The following is a 21,184-nucleotide window of genomic DNA, read 5'->3' as shown; positions in this document are numbered from 1 at the left end:
CAGTTGTGTCATTTTCTATGGCTTCTTGAAATAAACGGGCACCAAGATCAATCCGTGCTATGGCAGAAATCTTGTCACAGATTTGGATGAGCTAGTATTGGCGCGCTAAGTAGTGCTTCTTTCAAAGAATTGAATTCCAACTGTGCCTGTTTGTCCCAGTTAAAAATAGTATTTTTCCAGTGAGAGAATAAAGTTTTGGTGTAACTAGAATTTGCATATTCAGAAAACGACAGTAAGAATTTACGAGACCTAGAAAACTGCGGACTTGTTTTTTTTTTTGTGGATGGAACTGGAATGGCTCTGATTGTTTCTAACTTTTCAGGATCCGGCTGAATGCCTTCAGCAGAAATAATATGTCCGAAAAATTTCACTTTTGACCTACCGAATTCAGAATTTTCCAAGTTAACTGTAATTACAGATACTGCAAAAATACGTAACACACTGTTGAGAATGCGATTATGTTGTTCCCATGAGGCTTCTGCTATTAGAATATCGTCCACATATAAGGTGATGTGACTTTTTGAGAACTCAAGTAATATGGAATTTAGCCCACTAATGAATGCTGCGGAAGAAATGTTAAAACCAAATGGAAGTTTCCGAAATTGATAATAAACGCTGAAACAAAGAAAAGCTGTGTTTTTTCCTGTTTCTGGAAGAAATTCGATCTGATAAGAGCTGGGTCTGAGATCAATAGAAGACAACACTTTTACATAATTAAAATTTTGAACAAGTTCATCCAAAGTTTGCGGTCTGTCTGTTTCAGGAATGATGACAGTATTGATTTGTCTCGAATCTAAGACTAGCCTGATCGATCCATTTTTTTCTCAACAACATGTAATGGATTGTTGTATGAGCTTACTGCAGGCTCAATAATGCCCTCGTCAAGCACAGATAGTATTTCTGTTCTAACACAGTCCCTATGATGTGCCAGAATTACGTATGGTCTAACACAAAATTTAGTATGCTCACGAACACAAAATTGGTATTGAAATTTCTTGATTGTTCCTGTTTTGTGAGTAAAAACTGTGGAATGTGCTTGTAAAATCTCAAAAAGGTCCTGCCTATCAGTGTCATTACAATTCTCAATTGTTTGAATTTTATTCTGATTTAACTCATTAGTATCAAATACGCAGTCGATATCATCCCTCTCAATACTTAAGGAGTTATTGTTAGTGTCACGTTCCGTCGAAAATTCCGAACTGTTGTCTAACAGGAGGTAAAGCCGATTAATTTCCTCGTCATGGTTTGAGAGCCAATCTTCAAATTTGGAAGCTATTGACTTACCTTCTTTCGCTAAACTTATTTCAGCATCGTGAAAGTTTAAGATTGCTTCGTATTCGCTCAAAAAGTCTAATCCCAATATAATTTCTATTGACAATTATGGAACGATAAGGAAGTTCATGAGGAAATGTGGCTTTGACAAAAGAATTCCAAGTTGGTTTGTTGGCATACATCTACGCTTTTACCAAAGATTGCACCTTGTAATTTAATTTTACGTAACGGAAGTGTGGGGCAATCGTTCGATTTGTTACATTTGCTTAAGGTTGTTTCACTAATTACTGAAATGGGACTGCCAGAGTCAAGTACTGCCGTACATTTTACATCATTTACTGTAATGTGAATTACGGAGTATGCAATGTTATGTTTTACGTCGTGTTCCTGGAGTAAGATGTCCCTAATGTCTTCCGATTTTCGTAATTACTACCCACAACAGCTACATCGTCAGCTTCATAAGTACGTTTTGTGGCTGCCAGCGGTGTGAGTCATTGCCTACTTTCTCTTTGTTGGCGCGCATCGTCATTGGGATTAGGAGACCTAACTTCTATAAATTTACCTTGCCGATATGGCCCTGCCCTGTTTGAATCCCGCCAGTTATGATGAAATTCAGGTCTATCGTTATGATTATATTATCTGTCGTCATGTCGGTAGTTTCCATAGTTTCTTTTTTGACGGTCATGTAGTGGAGAATTTCTCCCGGAATCGTAACTACGCGGTGTACTGTTGCGTCTGAAGTTATTCTGTCTCCCTTGATAATAATTATTTTGGTTCACATATTGTCTGTTTCTCTGATTGTCTCTGTTGTAGTCATTACTGCGGAGAGGTAATCTTTCCCTGTAATTATTATTACTCTGCCAACGGTTGTCATATAGGTGGTGTCTGTTTTGGTCATGATTTGCGTTGTAAGAATAGCCTTGTCGTGTCCAGTTATTATTTCTGTCATCGTGGAATTGTGACGGATGTGACCTGTAATTGTTGTGTTCCTCCTGTTTTCGCATCCCGAGATTGTCAGTGTCAATTTCCAATTCTTCTAACAGTCTCTGAAAAGCTTCGATGTCGTCTTTGGAACGTCCTGCCAAACTAATATGGCGTAAATGTTTAGGCAATTTGATTAAGCAAATGCGAATGAGTTCTGAGGGGATGTATGGGTTTGACAGATACTGATTCTTGTGCAACATGTCTTCAAAATATTTGACACGACGAAAATTCAGTATGTTCTAAATGTTTCATCATTATGATGCTATGTTTTATGCGATATTGAGTAGCTTGAGATCAATATGCTTAGAGGAAGACATGATAAAATTCTCCTTCACTTTGACAATCGTGAATGACCGATGCCATTCTTACAGCTGGTTCATGCTGTAAGGAGCCACACATAAATTCTAGTCTGTGCTCTAATGACCAGTTGGGAGGAAAACAATGAGAGAATTGATGAAGCCATGCTTCTGGATGAATGTCGTTGTCGGAATTCTTAAATGTTTTGAATTTACGTGTAGTAATGAACAGCTGATAGTCAAAATCATCATGTCGTCGAGTCGCATATCGGTCACTGTTTCGTCGTTTCGGCAATTCCATTTCAAAATTCGGTATACCTTGCCAATTTCTTTCATAATTTCCGAAGTGCCCTGAGTTGTGGCTGTTCAGTATTTCTATGCGCCTCTTCCTGTATTGGAGCGCGAATCTCCTCTGAAATATGTAATTCTTGTATTAATTGTGCCAACTGATACTGCACTTTCCGGATTTCTCTTTTGCGTTGCGTATTAATTTGATTTTTTTAAATTTCTTAATTTGTTCATACTCTTCTGTGTCAGTGAAACTTACGGGTCTTGTGTCATTCAGATCATCGTCTACATTTGTAGATAAGTTACTGAACTGATCCGAAAGTTCGGCTACTTTCTCCGATAATGAACTGATTTACTCAGTGTGTTTTTGTGAACCAAGGAGCAGAGTGTCCATTTGTGTTGAAAGCGTATCTACTGTGTCCTATAAGTTTTCCTGAGTTTTTGCGAGTTGCGTAACCGCTTCGGTAGATGCAACTGAGTCAGTTTTAGCTTGCAAGGTGTCGTGATTTTCATGCACAATTGTTTTCAGCTCTTTTATGGCTGCTTCATGATTCTGTAATGAATTTTCATGACGCGAGAAAACAGGTTGAAAAAGCTCACAAGTTTGTATTTTTACGTCATAACAGAGTTTTTGGTATTTCGATTCGATGTTACGTAGTTAAATTTTCACGTGTTTGTTGAAGTGTTTCTTTCATTTGTTTCAGATTTTTTTTTCATTTGTTGCTGTGTTTGTCTCTAATTTCGTTCCATTTATTTTTTATTTTGTTTGATTTGTTGCATTAGTTGCAATAATAATGTTTTAGTGTCTGGAATCTGTTCGTCTATGCTTTTCGGCAGTGCATTTGCACTGGCAACATTCGAATTTTGAAAAGCAGAAAATTTGTCTTGACTGAACTGAGAAAAAGGAGAGGCCGCAACCCTGAATCTACGGTATTTTCAAGATTGTGTCCTGTCATTTCGGGTTCCTGAGGTGAGCTGTTGCCGACCGATCGATCGACAGTACTACCATGTACATTAACTGTTTCACTGTCTACACGATTATTTATTGCCTGATCCATTCCCCTATATACAATTACCAAATTACAATGTTGAACATTAGTTAGTTCATTACACGGTGGCGCTAACACACTACTCTCATCTTCACTGTCATTTCTCAATTTACTTTGGAGCCTAGTATTACGTTTTTCACACGCCATAATTGTCACAATATTTCACACGATAACACAGAAAAGCACAATTTGAAGAGTAAAATAAGAAAACACATTAACATAGCACCGAAAAAAACATCTAGTTAATTGCAAACGCAGCTGCGAAATACTTGATGGAAATCTACAAGCATGCCACAACTGTTTTACAGTACACCAATGAGAAACTATAACTTCAAAGGAAATTCTCTCTACAATTACGCGCAAGCAATAAACAATAGCTACACTAATTACACAAACTACAAGAAAAAATCAGAATATTCGAGTGAAGTATCCTCGGCTAAGGGTGGACATATGAAACGTCCCCTTTTGACAATTTATGAATGACTGTGCTGGTAAACCTCTTGCATTATTTGATTTTCAAACAGCTGAGCAAAACTAAACGTTCTCAGACATTTCTCACTTTACTTATTCTGATCAACAGTAAACTGAGACACAATATATTTTCTAGCGCAACGCAATCTGACTTACAATAATCCCTTCAAAAGAATGGCCCTGATTAACAGTAACCTATACCTTTCATGAATCTCTTACCACACAAAAATCTTCGTTACTCGAACTACTGCAATACAGCGAGCGCCAATGCTGCCAGCTAAATAAAAGATTCTAACTACGGAACCAGTCTTACAAATTTCCTTTTTCTGGCGGACACACGGCCAGATCGTCCGCTCTCAAAATTCTGCCATCTCTCCTCCACATCCACCACTGCTGGCGGCTCACCTCCAACTACGCACTGTTCACATCCAAATGCCCAACACTACAATAGCAAATATTCCAACAATGCAAACCAGCCACAGACAGAACACACAGCACAGTCAGTGATTTTCATCCAGAGTGCTACGTGGCGTTACCAATATAAAAACCTAAACAGCCTACTTACAAATACAGTGATATGTATGAAGGGTCTCTATTATATATATTGTAGACATCACCCTTGCTTTAATAACTACAGTGGCGAACTATTTGCAACCTCGATCTCTGTAGCTTCCGACTGGAACGACTCATTTGTCTACAACGTCACCCACGCTACCACCAATAGTTTGCTAATTATCTGATTACTGTCTTACTGGACACCCCCCACAGCTGGAGTGTGCCTAGTGTCAGAAATTAATCTTATGTGCGTGTCAGTTATGCGAAACTGACAGGAACAAGTGGCATAACCTCACGAACGCTTTATTCGTGAAGACGTGCCCGCCCCTAATTGTGGCACTAATGATTTGTCGATCAGTAATAACTGAGGGTGTAGTGTCTAATATTGGTTTAGCCGAAAGGGTGGCCTCTGCTTTGTATTTAAGCTTTAATTTTGATTTTTTATTTTTTGTTACTGTCTTTGCCCCTGGAAGGGGACCATTATACGAATAATGATGTTTTATTTAAGCCACCTTCCTGCTCCACACACAAAAAATAAATACAATAATGTGAAAAATAAAAAATCAAACAAAAAATTATTGCAAGGGGTGTTTTTGGGAGGAAGGAGGGTATGCATCGTGACCAGGAATCGGATTTCAGCCCCAGCCCACCCTGTCTCCACTGGCCTGAGGCTCATTGCTCTGCTTCCTCAAACCAAGAAAAAAAGAGCGGTTAATATGACCACTCGATGAAAGCGGAAATCCGGATTCCCGGTCCGGCACTAGTTTCCATACGTTTATAATAAGCATTCCGTCTTCAGGCCAAAAGTGGCCCGTCGGGACCATCCGACCGCCGTGTCACCCTCAGAATGGATATGATGCAGATAGGAGGGGCTTGTGGTCAGCACACTATTCTCCCGGCCATTATGATGATTTACTTTGACCGGAGCCGCTACTATTCGGTCGAGTAGCTTCTCAATTGGCATCACGAGGCTGAGCACACCCCGAAAAATGGCAACAACGCATGACGGCCCGAATGACAGCCCATCCAAGTGCAGGCCACACCCGACAGTGCTTAACTTCGGTGACCTCACGGGAACCAGTGTATCCACTGCGACAAGGCCATAGCCAATATATTTACATAAAATAGTAATTATCCACTTGACATCTTGTGCATGAGGTTCACCGTAAAATGAACATGTTTTACAACAAAACGATGTTAAAGATCTGAAAATGACAGCTATGACTGTTGAAACCGGCAATTTTAAATACAGAATTTTTTTATATGATCTTGGCTTTGGAATGGTTTTTAACAATTAAAACAGATCGTCCTTCAGTACTCTGAAAATGAGAAAATTAGATAAGTTGCATTATGTTTTTAAATATTTTAGCTATGACAAAACATTTATAATTGGCAGAGTTTTATCCATTTGATATCTTGTACGTGAGGTTCAGCGTAAAATAATCAGTTTTCAACGAAACTATGTTAATGACCTGGAGATGACAGCTATAATGGTTGTAACTGGGCGTCTTTAATGAAAAAAGATTTATACGATCTTGGTTTTTGAATGGTGTTTTAAAAATAGTGTAGCCGTTGTACAATCGTACTTGCAAGTTGCAAATATTTTGACAGCCTAGTAAGATTTCTGCTAATTTTTAAAAATGGGTTACATGAGAAAGTAAGTCCGAGTATACCTTGAATCAAACTAATAACGCAATCTGGCTGCAAACAGTTTGTGAACAATCAACTAGGCTGTGAACAGCACCATTTTTTGCCCAAACGATTTAAAATGGACGTAACAAAACCTAACTGAATAGAAGTGAAACAGAAAAATCCCAAAAGACATCTCACCTTACGTGAAACATGCGTAAGTGCTTACTATAACCACGTGCAGTGCTGGAGGCACGGGAACGCAGTCGGTTAAAATATCTTACAATTACATCACATGATCTTACTTCACGTCGAACGAAGAACTGACACTCTCTCAGTTGCGTCATCTTCAACATCTACCTCTTCAAAATGGTTCAAATGGCTCTGAGTACTATGGGAGTTAACATCTGAGGTCAACAGTCCCCTAGACCTTAGAACTACTTAAACCTGACTAACCTAAGGACATCACACACATCCATGCCCGAGGCAGCATTCGAACCTGCGACCGTAGCGGTCGCGCGGTTCCAGACTGAAGCGCCTAGAACCTTTCGGACACAACGGCCGGCTCTACCCCTTAGATAACCTCACTCCACCAGTGTCCATGAAGCAGTTACCCATAAAAAGCACTCATAACTCACGTGGAAATAGTTCAACGCACCATATGTGCCACAAAACCCTTTCCAAACAAGATATTGGAATGAGAGTTGCCAGTAAGCATCAATCAATACACTATTCGGCGCTACTGTCGAGCACTTATTTATATCACTAGGTTCTCATTTTCCTTTTTATTATTCCGTCCTTCGCTTCTTTCAGTACTGGTGATATCTCTTCAGTTTCCGATAATCCATAACGTACTGCCATGCAGAACGAAGGACACTACTTCCTCTCCAAGACAAATTTCCTTAGAGAGGACAAATATGACCCTTGGAAAAACAGCCAATGCTTCTGGAGGGGCAGAGCTGACGTCACAGTGCAACGGTCGGCACCCTAGCAATGGCTGCCGCGTCTACGACGACAGATAACCAGGAGGCAGTGACAATCTGGAGCGAGCACAGCCGGATCGCCGCTAAGGTCAGTACCAACTGCGTTCTGTGTTTGAAGTAAGCTGATACAGTGCTGACGTATACCGGGTATTTTCTTTTATATAGGCACTAAGGGCGAGAATACATTCTTACATCCTGATTAAGCGTAAAATGTGAGATGCTCATTCCACTCAGGCAACCGCCAAGGACAAGTGATGTTATTAGACTAATAGCCGATCCACATGTGTACACGGTATCAGTAGGGAAACGGGATAAGCTTTACTCAGAAACATCAACCATCGAAAAATCTAATGGCTGAAATTGCACGACAGATTTTGTTTCCATATACAAATAATCATTTCGAGTCTCCACTGTCTGTATTATTTACATTGTAGACATCACCCTTGCTTTAAAAAGGACAGTGGCGAACTCTTTGCAATTAAAAACATTAAAATACTCTCTGCCTGACTGCCAGTTTTTGGGTTTCTCATTAAGGACAGAAACGTTTAGCAAGTTCATGAACATGAATCTAAAGCATACAACGAGAAAACGCATCCGGCGCTATTCCGTTATTTTTGTATAATAACCTTTTGCGTACCGAAGTTTTACCTTGGAGTTACGGTGCATTTACACTGATACACTACAGCATATAGCAGAAAATACAACTAGAGTGTTATATCTTTCGAGAGAACGTCATAGAACTACTCCCTGCTCATGAATGTGTGCTCTACTTGTTTTTATTGCTTACTTGTTATACGCTGTTCGAGGAAAGAAACGTTTTCCTGTAAGAAAATGTTGTGTGCATTCCCCCTTGACAAATTGTAAAAATGTTAAATATACCTCCGAGAACAAATAGTTTTAATTTGTTGACAATATTGATTTTGAACAAAATCCTTTCGGACATACGGCTGCGTCATTTTATACATCTGTTCTCCACAAGCCACGGATCACTGTGTGACTGAGTTTACCATACACGATACAGTTAATCCTGATTCCTAATGCCCTAAACTATTTTAGTCATATTGACATTGGCAGCAAACCAACCGGCACATACATGAAGAGTTAGTCTCTTAGAACACTTGTTCCACAGTACACAATTATGATATGTTTTTTTCTCTATTTCCAAACACGTTCTCAGGGATAGGCGTAGTTACAGTAGAACCGAAAATCGACAGGAAATCATTCCGTCAAAGTGACAAAACTAGTTCAAAACCCATGCGAACGGTTTCCGAGGAAACTCAACTCTGCAGCTCCAGAGCGTAGAGAGACGTACTTTACTTGTAGTAGATGACGCCATGCAGCTCGCCTCAGTTGGAGCTTAATGTCAGAGGTTATCAAGAGCTACTTCTCGCGTACCCAACCTCAGGAGGCGAACGCCCTCTCGGTTGGCAGAGGCTTTAATTACCGCCTGCAGCGTCAAGGCGGATCACTGATTAGAAACCAATGCGGCAAAGCGCTCTCTGTTCGACACCCCATCCATTCATTCAGGAGATGAATGTTCACAGTGGCTTGATCTAACGGTATTGTTTAGCCTCGTAGACTAACGTCCTTCTTCCTCATCAGCTTCTCTGTCTTTTTTCCGTTTCTCTGTGGCGTCGACATGAGATTCAGAAATATTTCATTTGATGGCCATATGCCCTGACGTCAGAACTGCCCCCCCCCCCCCCCATCCATCACCGCCCCCACACCAACCCTTCCCCGCGACAGAACCTGTGTAACCCGCCTGTTTGCGACCAGTGCAAATCTCACGTTCAAGTGTAAGAACGTTTTCTAAATGTTTGCATAGAGGGTATCTGAAGCGGGACGTGTCATTGAGGTATTCACCTAGACCGATTAGGAATTCGCCTGTATACCACATCCAGACTGGCTGGCTCGCCAGCTATTACCGTTAATACGCGAGGCTAATTCGATTCGTGTCATGCTCGCCTTCCGAATTTCGAACGCTTTTCGGTATCTGAGCGGATTAGTGAAATGTAAGTACACTACTAGTCATTAAAACTGCAACCTCAGGGAGGTTAACAAATAGCAGATTTTAACTTATTGCGTGTGTACAGTACTGTAGAAAGAAAGCGTGAATAAATTTTTAGGTGATTTTGGCGTTTACAGATACGAAATTAAGTACTCACAGCTGCCACCTTTGGCAACAATAAAATGGTTAAAATGGCTCTGAGCACTATGGGACTCAAATTTTGAGGTCATTAGTCCCCTAGAACTTAGAACTAGTTAAATCTAACTAACCTAAGGACATCACACACATCCATACCCGAGGCAGGATTCGAACCTGCGACCGTAGCGGTCTTGCGGTTCCAGACTGCAGCGCCTAGAACCGCACCCTCACTTCGGCCGGCCTTTTGCAACACCAACGGTTCTAACACGACAGGGCGTCGAGTCGAATTGGGTCTGGCTGACATATACGAGTCCGTCCTCATATTGTGCTTCAAAACTACTCATGAGCTTTGCAGTCCCTATGTATGATTGCAGGTGGAAATATTCATCCGCCAAATAATTGTTACAAATTCAAGGTGAAACCTTCAGCTGTCTTTTATTTCGCGCAATTCGCTACTAGTATCCGTCAATGACCATTGTCAAGCAGCTGGCATAAAAGGCAGGAAAGTTACACCATAGATTGAAAATAAGTAACTTGCTCTTTTGAGCCAACCATAGTAAGTAAAAAGTTTTCATTATGATAACTGTTTAGGATTATTTTCGTTAGAACTTCCAGATTATTTTCGTCACAGCTTCTTGAGAAAAATATCGGACACACTTACTGTGAAATTTTTTTTACGTGCGATGGTGAGCTTAAAAGAGCAAATTACTTTCGTTCAGATTATGGTATAACTTCCTTGCTGTTTATGCTATCTATGCTTAACAATGGTCGTTGACCGAAAGAAGTTGTGAATTGTGCTAAATAAAGTACTGCTGAAGGTTTCACCGTGAATTTGTAAGATTTGTGTAGCGCCGGTTGCTTGTCAGTCTCATAGTAATCAATGATCGCTTGTTTTAAGTGGTTCTGAGATATGGATAGCGTTTTGCTAATTACAACAGTCGGACACCTTCTGTGTCGAAGTACGTCAGCACAGCAAAGAAAATATGGGGTCTTGCGATATCTAGACAGCACCACGGAGATGTCGAATGCAGGCATATTCAGCAGCTGTAACACGTCAGAAACCTTACGGCTGGTGTCCAAATTACCGACTATGGAACAAGTAGTCTGGGGGGAAAATTATGCAAGCGGATGAAGAAAAAAGGATACAGAAATGGAGAATTTCAGAAATCAGAATATAATTATAGTTTGGAAGATATTTATCAGACTCGAAATATAGAAAGGATAGAGAGGAAGAAAATTTTCCTAAGTGAATGGAATCAAATAGTTTCAGTGCGTGATTTAAGAGTAAGGTATACACTGAGGTGATAAATGTCATGGGATCCCCCCCTAATATGGTGTCAGACCTCCTTTATACCGGCAGATTGCAACAACCCGACGTGGCAAGGACCCCGCAAGTCGTCGTAAGTCCGCTACAGAAATATTGAGCCACGCTGTCTTTATAGTCACCCATAATTGTGAGTGTTGGCGGGCATGAATTTGTGCACGAGTTGACCTCTCGATTATGTCTGATGTCGGGCAACGTGTGTGGCCAAATGATTCCCTCGAACTGTTCACAATGTTCTTCAGTCCAGTAGCGAACAGTTGTGAGCTGGTAACAAAGCGCATTGTCATCCAGAAAACTTCCGTCGACGTCTATGAAATAGCTGCAAATCGTCTCCAAGTAGCCAAACAGCCGGATCAGAGGACCCAGTACATTCCATGTAAACGCAACCCACACCATTATGGAGCCATCACCAGCTTGAGTAGTTCCTTGTTGACAACTTGGGTCAATGCCTTCGGGGGGTCTACGCCACGCTCGAACACTACCGTCAGCTCTTACAAACTGTAATCGGAGCTCTTCTGAACGGGTCACGTTTTTCCTACAGACGCGGTCACGAGTCCAGGAGAGTCGCTGCAGGCGATCTCCTCGTGTTTGGCAATGGCACTTTTCTCGGCGTTTTTCTGCCATAGCTCATTAACACCACATTTCGCCGCACTGTCCTAATGAATACGTCCATTGTACGTCCCACATTGATTCCTGTGTTTATTTTACGCAGTGCTGGTTGTCTGTTCCCTGACAACTTTACGCAAACTATACTGCTCACGGTCGTTAAGTGAAGGAAGTCGGCCACTGCATTGTCCGTGGTGAGAGGTAAAGCCAGAAATTTGGTATTCTCGGCACACGTCACACTGTGAATCTCGGAATATTGAATTCTCTCAGCCTACGTATGTAGCATTTGTAGACTTAGAAAAAGCTTTAGACAAATTGACTGGAATACTCTGTTTCGAATTCTGAAGGCTATTTACAAATTACACAGAAACCGGATGGCAGTTATAAGAGTTAATGGGCATTGGATGGAAAGGGAGTGAGACAAGATTGTAGCCTATCCCCGATGTTATTCAATCTGTGTATCGAGCAAGCAGTAAAGGAAACTAAAGAAAAATTTGACTGGGAATTAAAATCCATGGCGAGGAAATAAAAATTATGACGTTTGCTGATGACATTGTAATTCTGTCGGAGACAGAAAAGGGCCTGCAAGAGCAGTTGAATGGAATGTACAGTGTCTTGAAAGGAGGATGTAAGATGAACATCATCAAAAGCAAAACGAAGATAATGGAATGTAGTCAAATTAAATCAGGTATTGCCGAGGGAATTACATTAGGAAATGAGACATTTGATATAGTATCACGTAACTAATCAGGAGCTTCTGAACAGAATTGGGGAGAAGAGGAATTTGTGGCACAACTTGACTAGGAGGAGGAGTCGGTTGGTAGAACATGTTCTGAGGCGTCAAGGGATCACAGATTTAGTATTGGAGGGCAGAGTGCAGGGTAAAAATCGTTGAGGGAGACCAGGAGAAGAATATACTAAGCAGATTCAGAAGTATGTAGGTTGCAGTAGTTACTTGGAGATGAAGAGGCTTACACAGGATAGAGTAGCATGGAGAGTGCATCAAACCAGTCACTGAACTCAAGACCATAACAACACCAACGATTTCCGAAATGGAATGTCAAATTGCCCAATCCAAAAAAATGGTTCAAGTGGCTCTGAGCACTATGGGACTTAACATCTTAGGTCATCAGTCCCCTAGAACTTAGAACTACTTAAACCTAACTAACCTAAGGACATCACACACATCCATGCCCGAGACAGGATTCGAACCTGCGACCGTAGCAGTCCCGCGGTTCCGGACTGCAGCGCTAGAACCGCACGACCACCGCGGCCGGCTGTCCAATCCACCTAGCTCCAACCACCATCAAGCTTTCAAGATCTGTTAATCTTGATTGTGCGACCATAATGTCGTAGGACACCTTTTCACTTGAAGCGCTCGAGTACAAATGATAGCTCCGCGAATTCACTGCCCTTTTATATCTTTTGTACACCACACTGCCGCCATCTGTACACGTGCATATCGCTATCCCATGACTGTCACCTTGGTGTATGAGTCTGACATATTATTTTTGAAGTACGCAATGTGGAGTAGTAACATATACATACTTACGAGGCTGTGGTTGAAGAAGCTGTGAGCGCTCCAAGTGTAGCAAAATTAAATCAACAACAAGAAACAAATAATTTTATGCCTTGAAAGTCTAGTTAATTGATCACTTATAAAATGGCGGAGATATTTACTTAAGTCATAAGATGACACTTAACTCGCCAGTAGCGAAACTGGAATCTTAACTTCTTCAGATAAAGTTCTTAACTCTGCTGTCTTTATTTCTATAATTTTCACCACAAGACTCTGCTTAGAAGTTTCGTTACTGAAGACACACTAGCTGTTGAATTGTTTCGTTGTTCGACGTAGATAACATGAGCAAGTGTAATTCTGTATCTGAAATCCGTCGACTCTCGCCATAAGAGTGAGGGTAACCTACAAAATGTGCTACTTTTGCTTAGACTTTGTCCACCGTTATTTTCCTTAGTGCTGACATTTTATTGTGGCTGCCAGAACCGGGTGTTACGCAACCGTCCATTCGGCTGCGACGCTACCCCGACACTCCTCACGTACGGCTGGAAATTCTGCTAACTTGCTAGGCGCCCTTAAGCGTACGTGCTTTCATGAAGTTGGGGTGCAGCGTAACATTAACCACCCGCGTGCTACGTGCACCGTATAACTCCCATTTAACGTAGCCTGTGTCACACTGTGGTTTTTCATAATATGACCATCAACCTCCTTATTCCTCGTTTCCTCTTCATTCTATTTTTAGGAGAGCGTGCTGAAAAGTAATGCCCCAAATTTCTTATGGGGAAACTCTTAAAGCTTTTGAAATAAAACAAACATATTTGTTCTTCATAACAGCCGCTAGACGTCTCCGAATTGGAGCGTGTAACCAGCTGGTGTGTAACGTAACGGTATCGGTGAGTGAGAAACAGCTTGCTGTAATAGAGTTTCGAATTCGAAGAATTTGTCCACACGTAGAGGTCTATCTCCTTCATCCTGATAATGCCAGTCAGCATACGAGCGCTGCAACATCCTCAACATGGGGCTGACCTTCCCCCATCCAATTTTCATCTGTTTGCAAACTTTAAAGATCATCTTCACTTTGGTAGCGATGCAGCGGTGCTAGCAGAACAGAAGTTGTGGCTTCGCCAAGTAAGACAAGTAAGTTACACAGTGACGGCATCAACACACTGTTCTCTCGTTATGAGAAATGCGTTCGTCGCCAGGACTGTTGAGAAATAACTATTCATCTATGAATAATAAAGATATGTAATAGAATGTCAGTAACGTTTCTTTTATTTAAAAACATTTAAGTATTTTGCCTAAGAAATTCGGAGGCCTTACCTTCCAGCACGTTCTCGTAATATTTTACGGTAGCAACATCGTAATCTCCAACGAGAGTTTCTTGAGCTTTACGCCAGAGGAAAAACTGCTGTAAATTGTTTTTGATTTATTACATAGCGTTGAGTCAGCGCACAAATTCCAAACTATATGACACTAATTTATACAGTCTTCCAGTAATATTAAAGATCTTTGTCTGTTACGGTGCGCCGGCCGGTGTGGCAGAGCGGTTATACACGCTTCAATCTGGAACCACGCGACCGCTGCGGTCGCAGGTTCGAATCCTGCCTCGGGCATGAATGTGTGTGATGTCCGTAGGTTAGATAGGTTTAAGTCGTTCTAAGTTCTAGGGGACTGATGACCTCAGATGTTAAGTCCCATAGTGCTCAGAGCCATTTGAATTTTGTTACAGTGCAGGCGGAGCTTAAATATCCAAAACACCGTCCCAAAGAAGACCACCCGTTGCTGATATTTGTACGCAAATAAGGACACAAAGCTTTTAAAAAAATGTCCCATATTCTCACATGAGATAGGACTACGAACCTAGAGACATGAGCACTTTACTTTTGCCTATAATTCTGAGAGTTCAAGCTGTAGCCTCTTTCCTGATTAAAATATATTGCTCATTTCTTTCTGGTTACTTTTTCTCAGTATTTCTTACATAGACTATTGCACCGATGTCACTCATAAAGGTTACAAATGTTTCCTGTACAATCGAGTCATTACGTACCATGTCGAGGCTGTGCTGGTTGCAAAACAAGACTAGTCATTCTGCATAGTGCAAATGACGCAGCCATTGAAATGAACTACAAATATATGACGCAGAAAAGGACAATCTTAGTATTCTGCTATGATTTAGGAAACGGTGTCAATAGGCAAACCCATACGATACCCCCAACGTCACAGATAAATTTCTGGAAGCAATAAGCAAAATCAGTTGTTCAGTGCTACGAAATGTACGCAGTGTCTTTCCTGTTTCAAATATATAGTTTTCATCAGTTTTGCTTGCGTAATTATAAGTGGAGGTAGCTTCTTCTAGATAAGCTTAAGTATTGTGTGAACCGCGAATTTACTTTCAAAATCTTTTCTTAGAGAATTTACTTTATTTACTAGCGATTCATCAAGAACATTAACACATTTAATTACACTATGTGAGCGTGGAAGTAGTTGCCAGTGGATAACTGATGAAAACAAATTAAATTTCAACAAATGGAAATTTTATCCCTAAAAACCCTTTCTTTAAAAAAAAAAAACAGATTTAAAAATTGTAATCAGGAAGCACCCTCTAAATATCAAGTGACAATTTATTCAGAGACAAAAATAACAATTTTTTTTGACAGTAGGAGCTTTCGGGATGAGAAGCTTGCCTCTCCCTTTTAACACGGACGTAGTCACGACCGCTCACAACCTCTGAAAGACTACATTGGTGCACATCTCCAACACACCGGATTACTTTAAACTACAAATTTTAACAACTCACACAAACACATAAACTATGCACCCCGTTGGAGGGATGGCAATGGTACAAAACACTCACATTTTTTTAAAAAAATACTTGCTACCGAAAGTGCAACTTGTTTTTAAAAGGAAACCCTTACGGTGGAAGGGTGGCAACTTTATATACTAAAATGAACATTTAAATAAAAAGCCATGAAATGCAGTCTTACGTAAAATGTACAAACATGCTCTACATTACACGTATACCGCCTCTCAAGATGATAGGCAAGATAAAAACATATTTCGGGTATTTGGCCTTTACACCATAGCAATAAATTCGTTAAGACCGAATCCGACAAACATGACAGAGGCAGCTATTAACGTACGGAAAACCGTTAGACAGATAGACACTAACTGCCTAACAAATGCGGACGAGAGACAGACGAGCAAGCTGGGGACGAGAGACTGACCAAGAATACAAGTAGAATTTAACAGGTAAATGAAACAACATATCACCAATCACTTAACTTTTAATAAACTGCGATGTCTGGCGAAGACGTGGCGCAGCACGCCCAAAACTCTCTCCCGAACCGTCCACTGCCATCCGCTTCAACGGACGCAGGAAGGCGCGCCGATCTCCCGTCTCACGGCGTCGCAGCTCGCTCCGGCCAGACCGACGTCGTGGGTTCTCTCCTGTTGCTCTCGTGTCGGCCCCGAAGCGTCTACGCCTCGCTAAACGGCGCGGCCCACTGGACTGACGTGGCGACCTCACATGCGCCGACGCTCAAGACGGACAAGTCATCTTGTGTCCCAGTGCGCGACCGACCAATCTATCGATCCAACCGCCATTGCTTGAACTAACTCAAGCAGACTGGCGGCCTAACACATACTAGCACTCCGGACGATAGACAGACACTGACTGCCCCACACTGACCCGGCTGACCAACTAACCAGAGTCACCCTCTAGCGAGCTCGTAGTGTCCCTTAAATGCACGTTAACAGGCTACCTTAACCCTATCCCACCAGAGGGAGATACCAAAGCTGCGATTGCCACAGCGGCGCCACCGCCAGAAACGGAGGGCGACTGCTTCACACTACGCGCTGCGGCGCGCTCTTCAAAACAGCAAATTTTACCACGGCTCATTACGGTATGAGTGGGACAACACAAACGATTTAATTCATATTTAACTGGAAGAATGCAGAAGTACAGTACAGATAGCCTGCAAAAATCAGTTTAAGAATGGTGTCCCATAGAGTTCAGTCTTGGGTCCCTTATCGTTCTTAATATATATTAATGACTTGCCCCTCTATATTCATGAAGATGTACAGCTAGTTCTTTTTGCTGATGATACAACTATAGTAATCACATCCAACAAGCAAGAATCAGCTGAGGAAGTTGTAAATAACGTCGTTCAGAAAATTATTAAGTGGCTCTCTGCAAATGGACTCTCACTAAATTTTGAGACAACACAGTTTATAAAATTCTGTACAGTTAATTGTATAACACCATTGATAAATATAGACTATGAACAGAAGTCTGTTGCTAAGGTAGATCATTCAAAATTTCTGGGTGTCTGCATTGATTAGAAATTGAATTGGAAGAAACATATCGATGACCTGCTCAAACAATTAGTAAACATATAAGTTAGCAAAAATATGAGTAAATTACTCTACTACGCCTATTTTTATTCACTGCTTTCATATGGCGTCATATTTGGGAACAATTCGTCATTAAGAGAGAAACTATTCATTGCACAAAAGAGTGTAATCAGAATTATAGCTGGATCATCTTGCACATATTTATGGAAGGAGCTCGGGATACTCACAGTAACTTCGGAACACATATATCCACTTATGAATTTTGTCATTAATAACGCATCCAGATTCAAAAATAACAGCGAAATGCATAGCTGAAACAATAGAAGAAAGGATGATCTTCACTATTCTGGATTAAATCTCACTTTGGCACAGAAAGGGGTGAATTATGCAGGCACTAAAATCTTTGGTCATTTTCCAAAGTCTGAAAGATAGTCAACCAACATTTAAAAGCAAATTAAAAGAACTTCTGAATGAAAACTCCTTCTATTCAATAGATGAATTTTTAGATATGAGGTGGTAACTGTAAAAAAAGAGAAAAAAAGAAAAAATATTTAATTCATTATTTTGTGTAAAGAAAACTTATGTTAAAGTGACAAGTTCCACATCATTACGAAATGTCGTATTCACGATATATCGAACGACGATTAATGAATGAATTAATTAATTAATTAATGCTCGCTTCAGACAAAGACTGGTCGCAAGATATTTCATTCTACATCCCGTGTCGATGATAAACAATACTTCGATTCTCAACAAACACAAAATGTCTAAATTACATTTTATGTGCCCTTTGGATAAAGAATCTTCCGATTAAACTGGTTTGGTATTCATTCCAATGATGTAACAGCAAAACACGCTTAACTGTCAGTATTTCTATCTGCGACTGTCTACGGATATTATTGCCCACTTTTTTTTTGTAGGAGCGCTCTGTCTAATTAGTTCACTCACTTCGATATATTGTGTCGCTTTTTTAGTCACTGAAGATTCTGTTAAGGCGGCTAGTTAATTAAAAGTGGTTTACGAATCAGTTATAGGGAGAAACAAAAATGTTTTTCGGCTTTACTCTTGAATTTGGTTCCAATCTGACGGGAATGCATTTGTTACTGGGATAAAACGTTTTAAATCATTCGGTTGAATATAATACAGACAATAAGACATGTTCAGAGGGTGCCTCCTAATCCACCTGCATAATTTCCAGATTGAATCAGTTCAGCCATGTGGGCCATGTGGAAGATACCTATTCTGAATCAGTGTTGCTGCGGCTGCTCTCTCAAGAAGGGAAGCATCATTATTGGACTCCTGGGTATAGTAAGTACAATCTATTTACGACTCATATTCACAACGAAAAAAGTTAAAGACTACGTTCTCCTGTTCGTGTGCCTAAATTCGTTTGCCTTTGACCGAACATGACAAACAAAAACAATCCTTGGAGGGCTCACATCAGTGATGTGAAACTAAAGGAGTGAAAAGAGTACACAGGCTTAGGCACAAAAAGTAGCTAGTTGGATTTGCTCTGAATTGGAATGTGATATAGCTGTAGGTAACTATAAAATTATCTTCGTCATCTCGTAGGACTGCGAGTACTGTCTGTGGTTCGCATCTTCCCAACATAATATTTCTTCGTCGTAACTCGGAGTCACATCATTGAACTAAATTCACAGTAGAGTTCTCCAGAGGCGGAGTGAGCACAAAATCGATTACGACGTGGATCTCGAGCCGTACTAGCGGAGACAGGCAGTACTGCCAACACGACAACATTGAGCATGTTTCATGTGACACCTGATGAAGACGTCGAGTTACTACGACGAAATATCGTTTTGGGAAGACGCGAACCACAGGCAATACACCCAGTTATACGAGATGACAAAGAATGGCCGGGAAAGTTTAAGAAAAGAAAAAGACTATTTTTCTTTCTTAAAAATCGTTTCGTGTTGCTTCGCAGTTTATATTCTGTTGCACTTTCATTGCACAAATATCGATGATAGTCCTCCTTCCATTATCCGTTATAAACTGTTCAGGTGCATGTTTCAGTGACTGTTAATGAAAGAAATGTGCATCTGATGAAGTCACTATATTACAAAGACTGTTTCATGGGATACAGGCAATATTTCTGGACCTGGTGGTACGAAAAACTTAGTGATAAACTTTCTAATAGTTACGGAGGTTCAGCCAAGTGGTCATAAGAGAGGAAAAAGCTCTTCGAATAATTAGCAACACACGCAGCTACTCCAGCATTTGGATAGTGACGATACTGTTCAATGTTGTCTCGTTGGCAGTACTGGCTGTCTCCGCTAGTACAGCTGATGGCTCGAGATCCACATCGTAATCGACTGTTGTGTTCACGCTGCCTCTGGAGAACTCTACTGTGAATTTACTTCAATGATGTGGCGAAAAGACGTATAATCTCAAGCAGACTCACACACACGTCGCTATAACTAGATACTTCACAGTTTTCTTTCATGCGTAATGTTGCATGTTTGTTCTGTAGTACATTCGAACATTATTATTTGTATCCATGTTTCAAGGAAGTCCTTAAACGGAAAACGCCCGCGTATTCCTGGGGTCTATATTGCGTCTGATCTTGTACAGTCACTAATTAGATCGTCATAACTTCTGAAAACATTATGCGTATTTGTCTTAATACCGTGTTATTCTCGAGCACAATCAAAAATATTTATCATGTACGCAATGGCTCATATGCTGTACTTAGTTTTGCTCTACTAGCTCCTCGTATTGTCCACAGAATGAACGGCAGTATAGTAGAGTATAATCTGACGAAATGTTCACTGCCCGCGATCACCTCTTTTGACTCGCCATTCTGAGATTATTAGGTTTAGGTGACGTATCGCTAAAGATTGCGTTCTGGCCCTGATACACCAGAAAGTACTGTAAAATAATAAGAGCAGAAGGTCTTTTTTAGATTGTGTGTGCGTTTGAACCTTACAGGATGGTTTCAGCGAAACAAATTTTCTGCATTACATGCAGGTAAATATGTATACATTCAGTTCCAGATCTCAACAAAAATCAGACGCTTAAGTCTGTTGTTATGCTGATGAAAAGATCTGTACGCATGTGTGAAGCATTAATCTCAGATACATGATAAGCAAATGTAATTTTATAAACCGATTAATTTGATGACAATACGTATTTACTTTACAGGTACACGGCTTAGCGACGATCACCGAGACAGTTCTCCGTAAGTTTCAGGTTTCATTCATTCTTCTGTATTGTATCAATGTATTAATACCTTCAATGAATCTTATACGCAGTTGCATTGTCCACGTCGTGGTGTAACATTAATAAAGTTTTTGCATTCGCAGCTGCGGATCTACGTGATGTCTGCTCTTTCGGACAGACACCGCTCATTCATTTTTTTTTTTTTTCTGAGAGTGTGGAAGAGTCTGCTGTTCCTCCACGCGCGCGCGCGCCCGTGTGTGTGTGTGTGTGTGTGTGTGTGTGTGTGTATATGTGTGTGTGTGTGTGTGTGTGTGTGTGTGTGTATTTTTCGACTAACATGTTTGTGTATGCATATACTATTGCACATCTCTTTCTTAAGTTAGATATAGTGGGAGATATCTGTTCTTCGTTGAAGCTATTTCATTATGACACTGTTCGGGTGGTAACAAGAGGGAATATTGGTTCTTTTAATTGATACTGTTTTCTTCGTCGCCAGAGGTCACTGTCCTTTATCTGCAGTATGTTCTTTAGTGTA

The 21,184-nt window shown here is 40.7% G+C and overlaps 1 protein-coding gene across 1 annotated transcript in view; it reads left to right on the top strand.

The window, feature by feature from the left end:
• Positions 1 to 7,530: 7,530 nt before the first annotated feature.
• The window catches only part of LOC126343319 (uncharacterized), a 48,122-nt gene continuing 34,468 nt past the window's right edge, over positions 7,531 to 21,184 (top strand). Inside the window, exons 1-3 of the mRNA XM_050001929.1 lie at positions 7,531 to 7,615; positions 18,671 to 18,780; positions 20,632 to 20,668. Coding sequence (XP_049857886.1) covers positions 18,688 to 18,780; positions 20,632 to 20,668 — 130 coding nt within the window. The 5' untranslated portion in view covers positions 7,531 to 7,615; positions 18,671 to 18,687. The remainder of the gene's footprint in view (positions 7,616 to 18,670; positions 18,781 to 20,631; positions 20,669 to 21,184) is intronic.

This window comes from Schistocerca gregaria, chromosome 1 (genome assembly GCF_023897955.1).
Source record: "Schistocerca gregaria isolate iqSchGreg1 chromosome 1, iqSchGreg1.2, whole genome shotgun sequence".
Lineage (NCBI taxonomy): Eukaryota > Metazoa > Arthropoda > Insecta > Orthoptera > Acrididae > Schistocerca > Schistocerca gregaria.
Note: the sequence above shows the minus strand (reverse complement) of the source record. Positions and strands in the feature narration are given on the sequence as shown.